This window comes from Notolepis coatsorum (genome assembly GCF_963971535.1).
Source record: "Notolepis coatsorum genome assembly, contig: SCAFFOLD_93, whole genome shotgun sequence".
Classification (NCBI taxonomy): domain Eukaryota; kingdom Metazoa; phylum Chordata; class Actinopteri; order Aulopiformes; family Paralepididae; genus Notolepis; species Notolepis coatsorum.
In genome coordinates, this window is record NW_028173116.1 from 721,201 (window position 1) to 734,460 (window position 13,260).

General features: G+C 39.4%; 1 protein-coding gene across 1 annotated transcript in view; it reads right to left on the reverse strand.

Annotated features, from left to right (window-relative positions):
- The window catches only part of LOC311247878 (man(5)GlcNAc(2)-PP-dolichol translocation protein RFT1-like), a gene marked incomplete at both ends in the record, with an annotated part of 43,849 nt that overhangs the window by 11,238 nt on the left and 19,351 nt on the right, over window positions 1–13,260 (reverse strand). The window contains 3 exons of the mRNA XM_084338860.1: window positions 432–537; window positions 5,703–5,847; window positions 10,145–10,358. Coding sequence (XP_084194986.1) covers window positions 432–537; window positions 5,703–5,847; window positions 10,145–10,358 — 465 coding nt within the window. The remainder of the gene's footprint in view (window positions 1–431; window positions 538–5,702; window positions 5,848–10,144; window positions 10,359–13,260) is intronic.

Here is a 13,260-nt window from a genome sequence, read left to right on the forward strand (position 1 = left end):
TTTTTAATAAATGAGAAGCATGTTTAGATTTGAGTGTTACATTTTTTTTTATAAATATTTACGTATATCGAACCGAACTGAAAACCGTGACCCCAAAACCGTGATATGAACCGAACCGTCCATTTTGTGAACCGTCCCACCCCTACCGTTTATCATAAAAATTCAGTGCCCCCGAAATACAAAAAAAAGCCCCCGAAAATCAATTAAGGGGGGCAAAAAAAGCCCTTGAAAAAAAATGTTAATTTCTAACCCTGGTAGAGGCTGATGTGTAAATCTGTACAAGCAAAACTGTACATTAGAATATTGACAACCATACTAGGTAATTTACTGTACATTGGAGGGGGTTGGGTTAGGACACAGGTTCATCACAGTGTGTGTGCGTGTGTGTGAGTGTGAGTGTGAGTGTGAGTGTGTGTGAGTGTGTGTTTTACCGGTCCACCTCCTCCTGGCTCATGGCAGCGAACACAAAGCACTCCGTGACACCGTTGACGGCTAACAGCAGGACGTAGGCGCTGTAGCATCGTAGCAGAGTGGGGCCTGCACACAGTGATCAATAACACAGATCAATAACACAGTGATCAATAACAGTGATCAATAACACAGTGATCAATAACAGTGATCAATAACACAGTGATCAATAACACACAACAGTGATCAATAACACACAGTGATCAATAACACAGTGATCAATAACACAGTGATCAATAACACAGTGATCAATAACACACAACAGTGATCAATAACACACAGTGATCAATAACACAGTGATCAATAACACACAGTGATCAATAACACTTATCAATAACACTGATCAATAACACTGATCAATAACACAGTGATCAATAACAGTGATCAATAACACAGTGATCAATAACAGTGATCAATAACACACAACAGTGATCAATAACACAGTGATCACTAACAGTGATCAATAACACACAACAGTGATCAATAACACACAACAGTGATCAATAACACCCAGTGATTAATAACACACAGTGATCAATAACACACAACAGTGATCAATAACACACATTGATCAATAACACAGTGATCAATAACACACAACAGTGATCAATAACACACAACAGTGATCAATAACAGTGATCAATAACACACAGTGATCAATAACACACAACAGTGATCAATAACACAGTGATCAATAACACACAACAGTGATCAATAACACAGTGATCAATAACACACAACAGTGATCAATAACACACAACAGAAACAGCATTTAACAAAACGATATATCATACGAACACTTTGATCCACAGACTTGAACCGATAGAAAGGACCTGTTTAATAACCTGTTTAATAACCTGTTTAATAACCTGTTTAATAACTTGTTTAATAACCCAGGTAATAACCTGTTTAATAACCTGTTTAATAACCTGTTTAATAACCAAGGTAATAACCTGTTTAATAACCTGTTCAATAACCTGTTTAATAACCCAGGTAATAACCTGTTTAATAACCGGTTTAATAACCTGTTCAATAACCTGTTCAATAACCTGTTCAATAACCTGTTTAATAACCTGTTTAATAACCCAGGTAATAACCTGTTTAATAACCTGTTTAATAACCCAGGTAATAACCTGTTTAATAACCTGTTTAATAACCTGTTTAATAACCCAGGTAATAACCCGTTTAATAACCTGTTTAGGAACCTGTTTAATAACCTGTTTAATAACCTGTTTAATAACCTATGTAATAACCTGTTTAACCCATTCTCCGCCAATCACGTGTTAAGGCGGGTTTCTCCGCCATGCATTGTCTGCCAATCACGCCGTAAGGCGTGTTTGAGATCAATATTTCATATTTTCATCATGGTATTCATATTTCACCCACGGAGTCTTGGCTGATGCTGTCTGAGCCATCACAACTCTGCAACGCTTCAATACCGCCACCTGGTGGCCGATCGGCGAGTTGCCAAACCGGAAGTGCCCGTCGGAGCTCGGTCCGTCCCCTAATTTCGTCCGGCCACTCAATACACACACCGTGGATATGGATCTTTGCCATAACTCAATAATCAACATGATTTGGATGTGTATTAGTAATATACAAACCGGAAATGGATCGCATTGATCAACATCACATAATTGGGATCCGTTTGCTCCACTCTCATCGCCCAACGCTACGAGGAGACTGACGTGAGTTTCAGCGTTTTTCTTTATCATTTTCGATACAAACTGCTCTGATCAATATATCACCCATACTACATAAATCATTTAAGGTCGGTCATTGAATTATAAACGACCCCCCCCCCCCCCCTCCGTTTACCCGCAGATGATCAGTCATGACGTTTAGGACCATGTACAATTGAAATTTTTAATATAGCATGGATCGGTATCAAACTGCATTTGATAATCTAATATATGCATTATGCTGCCTATATCTCAGGTTCTATGAAATACTGCAGAAAACGATAAAAACATATTTATACTCTAGACGGTATTTTAGTATGAATGTGTGAATGAAAAAGTAAAACATTCCTACATCCTGAACGATAGATAATCGATGTTGAATGGGCCATAGTAATGTCAATTTAACAATACAATTTAAAAAGTTATAGCCCTGCAAAGAAGGGGAACTTCATCTCCATAGACAAATAGCGCTGGCAGAGGATGGTTTAGGATGATCAAAGTGGTGGCAGAGAATGGGTTAATAACCCAGGTAATAACCTGTTTAATAACCTGTTTAATAACCTGTTTAAGAACCCGTTTAAGAACCTGTTTAATAACCTGTTTAATAACCTGTTCAATAACCTGTTTAAGAACCTGTTTAATAACCTGTTTAATAACCTGTTTAAGAACCTGTTTAATAACCTGTTTAATAACCTGTTTAATAACCTGTGTAATAACCTGTGTAATAACCTGTGTAATAACCTGTTTAATAACCTGTTTAATAACCTGTTTAATAACCTGTTTAATAACCTGTTTAATAAACCAGGTAATAACCTGTTTAATAACCTGTTTAATAACCCAGGTAATAACCTGTTTAATAACCCGTTTAATAACCTGTTTAATAACCTGTTTAATAACCTGTTTAATATCCTGTGTAATAACCTGTTTAATAACCTGTTTAACACTTTGACAACCGTTCGGCGCTGTCTAATATGATGCTAGAGGACCAAGGTTTGTCAACAAACCGATGTGGCTTTGTAGAGCTATATCTATACTTTATAGTATTGCTATCTGTCCATTCTCATTGTCACTTGAGTTCATAAACCGTCCCTTCAAAATGGCTTAAAGGGAAAAAAATCCATCAATAGGTTGTCATTTTATAGCGCCGTGAATATAAACTTTATCGCAGATTTCGTCTCATATTTTCTGGAAAGCTACTTATAGAGCTAAAGGCTACTAACGTTATATTCAACGGCATTTCTGTTGTATATATGCTAATGAAATAACACAAACTGCTTATGATCCGGACTATCCCATAGCATCTATGGATGAAAGGGGGGCGTCGATTAGTATTATTGATTACCAATAGAGTGTCCGTGTAAGTAGCCACATTCACTGATGGAATGCTTGCGTCTCACAACAATGTCTAATCCGGCTGTAATTTAGGTGAATAAGGTCTTACCGTCAGCCCGTGGGGTATACCCTACAGCAGGGGTCTCAAACTCGCGGCCCGCGGGCCATTTGCGGCCCACGGGATGATATTTTGCGGCCCCCTACCTGACATCAAAGTGTAGTGTTAATGCGGCCCGCGCGCAACTGTTTGCCGAGTCGTTGCGCGAGAGTTGGACGATTAAGATCCAATGATCCGCACGGACGTTAGACGGTGTTGCACTCGCTACACCCAAGTCGCAGAGGCTCTGGCTAGTAGTAACGTTATCATGTTGTGATTTTCGAAGCAAAATAAATATTCAACATTCTCTTTTGAGACTCCGCCTCAGACTCTTATCCTTTGGCACTTGGAACTTACTGTACTTTGCTTGCAGGTCTGCAGCCATTATTGCTGGATCATGAATAGCACCAACTTTAGCCAAGGTACCGTTAGCAAGCTAAGCTAGCTGACCTAGCTCGTCTTCCCCGCATTGCCATTTGATAACGTTAGTCAGCTAACGCTAGGCAGTAGCAACTTGACTTAAATACGATTCACCGTGGGTGCATTATTGTTGATAGACGGACAGTGTCAGGTCCTGGAGAAAGGACAGGCCATCATCTGATTTGATGTAACGTTAAAGCGGATGTTGTTCCAACTAGCTAGCTTTTCAGCTGTTAATGCTACAGTATAATAACACGTCACCAGCAAGCAAAACACATCCCGTCTGAGCTCCCCGTCACACGCTCTGTCGGGGACAATGGAATTTAAGAAAGTGTATCTGCTGCTAAAATGACAAACAGCATCACACTTTAAAACACGTTGATTTTATAATCATCACTCTCCGTCACTCTCTAACGTCAGGCTAGAATTTCCGATACTGGTGAATGAATGAAAACCTTATTTAACAGATTGCAGAATGGGTACAATACAGTACGGCTCAATACACACAATTGTTAAGGGGATGCAGACCAGAGAAAGACTTTCGTCTTGTTTACATCAGGGTCCCCCATTTTCAATTCATAGTGTGGTCTTCAATTCATATGCCTTTTCATAGATAGATAGATATATTTATAGACATTTTACAGCAGCAAGCATGCAAACTAAACGGATGTCCTGATGAATTGAAAATGGGGGACCCTGATGTAAACAAGACGAAAGTACTTCTCTGGTCTGCATCCCCCCAACAATTGTGTGTATTGAGCCGCACTGCACTGGTATCGGAACAACTCTAATTTTAATGCAACCTTTCCTCAAAATTCAGTGCTAAGAACCACAAAAATAAATGGAATGAAATCATCATATCAAGCTGCAAGCAGAATTATTGTTAAATCTATGTCACAATGAGAAAAAGCAACCAAGTCCTCACTCAGTGGCAAGAAGCCATTCTCTCTCGCTGATGTATACATAATAAAATAATGTATGACTGAAGTGATGGAGACCATGTTTGAAGGCAAACAAAAGCAAATCCTCCTCAGATCGCACAGCAACCAGAATAACTGAAATACTGGCTGGTGATTTGATTAAACAGCTTTTTGATAGAATAAATGTCATTGCTAAAGATTGAGAAGATTGGATCAGTTGTACTTTTTTTTGGAATACTTTAAACCCTTTTTTTGTGGAATATTTGATGCGGCCCAGCCTCACCCAGACTTTACCTCCAGCGGCCCCCAGGTAAATTGAGTTTGAGACCCCTGCCCTACAGCATTTCCCCGTTATCGATCGGCATCTGGTAGATGGATATGTCCATTGGTTGATGATAAATTCCCTTATTCCATGGTGAGATCTGCGATTCGAAACGTGATACACGGTGCATGATGTTGCTTTGGGATCAGAGTAATATACTTGGAGGCTAAAAAAAAATCCATTCGCCCACAATGATACTGCAGTGGAGCTATAGCGCCCCTAAGAGGATCTGGCCGGTATTGCATGTTGCCGAGGGTAGATCTGCAGAGTCGATCGGGGAGTCGATCGAGGATCTTGATCCGGTTATTAATATGGAATAAAACAATAACAACTTGCCACAGGAATGTTAATTCAAATGATAGTTGTACAAAACCACAATTCAAGAGTGGACATTTGAAATGGGTCCATTCTATCACTTCAGTGTGTATGGTTTCCTGTGGTTTGGTGAGCGGTCCACCCACCGGTGCCGGTGCTGAGCAGCGAGCCGCCGTACACGTCCAGCGCCAGGTGAGAATAGGCAAAACCGAACACGGTGATGATCAGACCAATCACAAGCACCAGCTTCAGAAGACACTCCAGGACCTCTGCTGCCATGGCAACCTCCTCCTGAAGACAACAGTCAGAGTACAGTCAGTCAGAGTACAGTCAGAGTACAGTCAGAGTACAGTCAGAGTACAGTCAGTACTACAGTCAGAGTACAGTCAGCGTACAGTCAGTACTACAGTCAGTACTACAGTCAGTACTACAGTCAGTACTACAGTCAGTACTACAGTCAGTACTACAGTCAGTCAGTACTACAGTCAGTACTACAGTCAGTACTACAGTCAGAGTACAGTCAGTACTACAGTCAGTCAGTACTACAGTCAGTACTACAGTCAGTACTACAGGCAGTACTACAGTCAGTACTACAGTCAGTACTACAGTCAGTCAGTACTACAGTCAGTACTACAGTCAGTCAGTACTACAGTCAGTCAGTACTACACTACAGTCAGTACTACAGTCAGTCAGTACTACAGTCAGTCAGTACTACACTACAGTCAGTACTACAGTCAGTCAGTACTACAGTCAGTACTACAGTCAGTCAGTACTACAGTCAGTACTACAGTCAGTCAGTACTACAGTCAGTACTACAGTCAGTCAGTACTACAGTCAGTACTACAGTCAGTCAGTACTACAGTCAGTACTACAGTCAGTCAGTACTACAGTCAGTACTACAGTCAGTACTACACTACAGTCAGTACTACAGTCAGTACTACAGTCAGTCAGTACTACACTACAGTCAGTACTACAGTCAGTACTACACTACAGTCAGTACTACACTACAGTCAGTACTACAGTCAGTCAGTACTACAGTCAGTCAGTACTACAGTCAGTACTACAGTCAGTCAGTACTACAGTCAGTACTACAGTCAGTACTACAGTCAGTACTACAGTCAGTCAGTACTACAGTCAGTACTACAGTCAGTACTACAGTCAGTACTACAGTCAGTACTACAGTCAGTCAGTACTACAGTCAGTACTACAGTCAGTCAGTACTACAGTCAGTACTACAGTCAGTCAGTACTACAGTCAGTACTACAGTCAGTACTACAGTCAGTCAGTACTACAGTCAGTACTACAGTCAGTACTACAGTCAGTACTACAGTCAGTACTACAGTCAGTCAGTACTACAGTCAGTACTACAGTCAGTACTACAGTCAGTACTACAGTCAGTACTACAGTCAGTCAGTACTACAGTCAGTACTACAGTCAGTCAGTACTACAGTCAGTACTACAGTCAGTCAGTACTACAGTCAGTACTACAGTCAGTCAGTACTACAGTCAGTACTACTGTACATATCTCTTACCTACTCTCACTAGTTACACTGCTGGCCAGTATGACTTACTACCATAGTGTCTTTATACCTGTATCACTGTACATATTAATACTATATCTATATCTGTACATATCTCTTACCTACTCTTACTAGTTACACTGCTGGCCAGTATGACTTGACTACCACAGTGTATTTATACCTGTATCACTGTATATTAGGGGTGTAACGGTACGTGTATTCGTCCCGCGAATTTACGGTACGGCCATCACGGTGCGGTACGCGCGCCATATGATGAATACGCCTCAGCGCAAACACACCAGTCGCACATGTGAGAACAGCGCGTGGCACACCGTCACAGTCGGGGGGGAGAGAGAGAGAGAGAGAGAGAGAGAGAGAAAGAGAGAGAGAGAGAGAGAGAGAGAGGGAGAGAGAGAGAGAGAGAGAGAGGAGAGAGAGAGGGAGAGAGAGAGAGAGAGAGGAGAGAGAGAGAGAGAGAGAGAGGGAGAGAGAGAGAGAGAGAGAGAGAGAGAGAGAGAGAGGGACACGGAGCACCCCACACACCGTGCGCGTGGGGAAACACACACGCAGTCGGGAGTGCGCGCAAAACGCTCCGCATCCCTTCCTCTCCGACTTCAGTTCAGAGCGGGCGAAAGTAGGGCTGGGCGGCGATATGACGATATTATATAAATATCGGGTACAGTTCATTAACGATACACTTTTTTAACGTATTGTGGATATCGTGATGTTTTGCCCAAGAGGATTGTGTCGCGTCAATCTGGTCCACACCCGTTCAAACTTTTGAACAACGCCGCCCCCACACACACTACTGCATCAAAGTTACTAATTATTATTAACAAAGGCATTCGTTTTGTGGCATTAACGTTATATAGTTAGTTACACGTTCAATAACATTAGCGTATTTACCCAAACACAATCAAAATTATGCTGTTGCCGGCTGAATGATCGAATGAATGAAAACGTTATTAACGATTGCAGAATGGGTACAATACAGTACAGCTCAATACAACAACAGTGGACTGGGGGATGAAGACCAGAAAAAGACTTTCGGCTTTTTTACATAAGGGTCCTCCATTTTCAATTCATCAAAACATTTAGAGACATACAAATATACAGTAGTTTCATAAAAATGCTAAAATGCTATTTATTGATTGATTGATTGATTTAAAACTTTATTAACATATTGCAGAATGGGTACAGTACAGCTCAATACATACAATTGTTAAGGGGATGCAGACCAGAGAAAGTCTTTCGTCTTGTTTACATCAGGGTCCCCCATTTTCAATTAATCATATTTCATATCTAAATCATATAATATCTCATTACTAAATATATGCAATATATAATCTAATAATCCAATAATCTAAATCTAATATATAATATAAAAATGCTAAATGCATGGGTATTTTATTTAGTCTTTAATGTTAGCTTGCAAACTCAAATACTGTCTTGGTAAGCCTCATAATGAATTGTTTGGGGAAAAAAAGAAAAACATTGTGATGTGTATCGTGTATCGCCGAAAGGTCAGAAAATATCGTGATATCATATTTAGGCCATATCGCCCAGCCCTAGGCGAAAGGCACATTTACATTGGAACAGCTGCAGGGTCGTTTTCTTGTTCGCTCAATAACGTTAACCAAACGCAGACACACACACACGCGCCAACAAACACATCAACATTCTCCCCACAATCAAATAAAAAAAAAAAAACATACTTTTCCGGACAGATCATCTGAGCTCCACTGTGTTTAAATCCAAATAATCCTCTGCCATTGTTGTAAGTAACATGTCATCTGTTCTCTAGTATTCAGTCTCGTCGTGAAGTTAATTCTCTCTGGAAGTGAAATTGAAACTTAAGGATGCGCAAGGATAAGTTGTTAAAGGGGCAGTAGGCAAGTGGATGCCTGAACACAGAATGGCACCAGTATCACTGACTACCACGGCAAGCCTATAGAAAATTATTCTATTTAATAATTATTATTATTATCATAAATATAATATATTAAAAAGAAATTATATAATTATTATAAATATTATTTGTCTGTTGTACCGAACTCGTACCGAACCGTGACCCCAATACCGAGGTACGTACCGAACCGTGGCTTCTGTGTACCGTTACACCCCTACTGTATATTAATACTACAACTCTGTACATATCTCTTACCTACTCTCACTAGTTACACTGCTGGCCAGTATGACTTACTACCATAGTGTCTTAATACCTGTATCACTGTACATATTAATACTATATATATATCTACATTTTACATTTACATTTAGTCATTTAGCTGACGCTTTTATCCAAAGCGACTTACAAGTTCTGTACGACAAGACAGCAAGAAGGGTACAACTCTATCAGCTGAGTAACAATGTTCATCAAAGTGTTGCGTGTTACAGTGTAGGTTAGTTTATTAGGACAAGTGCATGACATTAAGGTTAGTCAGGGTTAGATTTTTTTCTTTTTTTTTTTTTTAATCATTTCAGATAATGGTTGAAGAAGTGAGTCTTTAGTCGACGGCGAATATCTGTACATATCTCTTACCTACTCTCACTAGTTACGCTGCTGGCCAGTATGACTTACTACCATAGTGTCTTTATACCTGTATCACTGTACATATTAATACTATATCTATATCTGTACATATCTCTTACCTACTCTTACTAGTTACACTGCTGGCCAGTATGACTTACTACCATAGTGTCTTTATACCTGTATCACTGTACATATTAATACTATATCTATATCTGTACATATCTCTTACCTACTCTTACTAGTTACACTGCTGGCCAGTATGACTTACTACCATAGTGTCTTTATACCTGTATCACTGTACATATTAATACTATATCTATATCTGTACATATCTCTTACCTACTCTCACTAGTTACGCTGCTGGCCAGTATGACTTACTACCATAGTGTCTTTATACCTGTATCACTGTACATATTAATACTACAACTCTGTACATATCTCTTACCTACTCTCACTAGTTACGCTGCTGGCCAGGTTGACTTCCTACCACAGTCTTGGTGAATCCAACTCACGTCAGCCACAGTAGGTTGATGACTTGTCTCCAGTTGTGATCTGCTCCTCCACTCAGACAGGCCCTCCGCTCTGCTCCTCCACTCAGACAGGCCCTCCGCTCTGCTCCTCCACTCAGACAGGCCCTCCGCTCTGCTCCTCCACTCAGACAGGCCCTCCGCTCTGCTCCTCCACTCAGACAGGCCCTCCTGAAGGCCTCTCTGGACAAGAACACCAGTGTGGAATACAGTAACGTGAGCCTGCAACCAAACACACACACACACACACACACACACACACACACACACACACACACACACGCACACACACACATGCACACGTTGCAACAGTTCTATGTCTGGATAGTGTCTTTATACCTGTATCACTGTACATATTAATACTACAACTCTGTACGTACATCTGATTAGCACTATTACTCAGTAGTACTCATTTATATATTTTATACCCAGTTTAATCACCTGCACATTGTGTATTTCTGGACCCTAATCCATTCTAATGTAATCTAATCTAATGTAATCTAATCTAATGTAATGTGCTGTATGATGACAATACATTTGAATCTAATGTAATGTGCTGTAATGTAATGTGCTGTAATGTAATGTAATGTAATGTGCTGTAATGTAATGTGTTGTAATGTAATGTAATGTAATGTAATGTGTTGTAATGTAATGTAATGTGCTGTAATGTAATGTAATGTGCTGTAATGTAATGTAATGTGCTGTAATGTAATGTGTTGTAATGTAATGTAATGTAATGTGCTGTAATGTAATGTAATGTGCTGTAATGTAATGTAATGTGCTGTAATGTAATGTGTTGTAATGTAATGTAATGTAATGTGTTGTAATGTAATGTAATGTGCTGCAATGTAATGTAATGTGCTGTAATGTAATGTGCTGTAATGTAATGTGTTGTAATGTAATGTAATGTAATGTGCTGTAATGTAATGTAATGTGCTGTAATGTAATGTAATGTAATATAATGTGCTGTAATGTAATGTGCTGTAATGTAATGTAATGTAATGTGCTGTAATGTAATGTGCTGTAATGTAATGTGCTGTAATGTAATGTGCTGTAATGTAATGTGTTGTAATGTAATGTAATGTGCTGTAATGTAATGTAATGTGATGTAATGTAATGTGTTGTAATGTGCTGTAATGTAATGTAATGTGCTGTAATGTAATGTAATGTAATATAATGTGCTGTAATGTAATGTAATGTGCTGTAATGTAATGTAATGTAATGTGCTGTAATGTAATGTGCTGTAATGTAATGTAATGTAATGTGCTGTAATGTAATGTGCTGTAATGTAATGTAATGTGCTGTAATGTAATGTAATGTGCTGTAATGTAATGTAATGTAATGTGCTGTAATGTAATGTAATGTGCTGTAATGTAATGTAATGTGCTGTAATGTAATGTAATGTAATGTGCTGTAATGTAATGTAATGTGTTGTAATGTAATGTGTTGTAATGTAATGTAATGTGCTGTAATGTAATGTAATGTGTTGTAATGTAATGTAATGTGCTGTAATGTAATGTAATGTGCTGTAATGTAATGTAATGTAATGTAATGTGCTGTAATGTAATGTGTTGTAATGTAATGTAATGTAATGTGCTGTAATGTAATGTAATGTAATGTGCTGTAATGTAATGTTTTTTTTATCAATTTTTTTTATTATTACTTAACATGAAAACAAGACAACACAATACAATAACCATAATAACAATACACAGAACTTCACAGGAAGATAACAGAACAATAATAATAAAAGAAATAACAATTTATAAAAACAGAGTACAACATTTTTATTTAAAGGGGTACTATCTTACAATTGGCCTTTCCCAGTATTCAGTACCGTTTCCCGGCCGTGTGGCTCTATATCAATAACACTTATGTCTCTAATTCTCATATTGGCGCACTCTTCCAATTCCCCTCACATCCCTCACCCTCACCAAACTGAGTCATCTCAAAACGTGCATCAGTGATGTCAGAGATTTCCAGCTGCATAACAATGTGGCAATTGTCACCAGGCCACACAGTGGTTGGAGCCCAGCCTCAAAACGGCTTAAGATCCTGAGGTAGAAAAACGCTGCCCCTGAGTACCCGACCAGAAATACAAAACAATGAACCTTTCCGAAAAACAAAAACCTACAGAGTGTTCCATAGACTCACAGGAACCGTGCAAAAGTGCCCAAACAGTGAAGAAATAGCAAAATAGCAAAATAGCTCCCCCCCAATAAAATTCCCCCAGTTAAAGTTAAGAAGGACAAGACAAAAGACAAGACATTTCCTCCTCCCCCTCCCATGAGACCGCCGGACTCCCCCGAACAAGCACCTCAACCCCGCTCAGCCGCACACGGCGGTCCTGACCTTCTCAGCTGTTGCAAACCACAGGTCAATACCAGCCTGCCCCACCCCAATCACCCGCGCTGTGGATATCTCAAGATAAATCACATCCAACAGTGTTAGGGACCAGTTAATCACTGTGAGCTTCTCAGGCTCCTTCCACCTCAATGCTATTAGCTTCTTCGCTGCTGTGACGCCCGCTAGGACAACCCTTTTCAGTTGTACGGACGCGGGTAGTGTTGTTATATCGTTCAGGAGTAGCGTACCAGCTGTGAATGGGATAGTTAAGTCACACAGATCTGAAAGTTTGTCCGTTATTGACCTCCAGAAGCGGGCCACTGGTGGGCAATCCCAATTAGTGTTGTCACGATACTGGAATTTCGACTTTGATACGATACCTTGAAAAGTATCGATACTTCGATACCATTTCGATACCCAAAAAAAAATATATATATATATAATATATATATATATATATATATTTTTTTTTTTTTTAACAAATTTAGCTTTTGTTGCTGGTTGATTCTCCTCGGCTTCGAGTCTGGTACTATAAGAGAAGATAAATATAACACCTTTAAAACCCTTTGTTTATCTTTAGATCACACATTTAAAAATAACTGTTCATCTCACTTCAATCATTTTTATTGCAAATGCAGAACATGGTATTTTCTCAAGCAGACAGATGTAAACACTGTAATCTGTGTTGCATGTACCTCACAAACTGAACAGTTAGTAACAGTTTTTATTTAAAGATAACGAGAGCAAGCGAGAGAGAGAGAGAGAGAGAGAGAGAGAG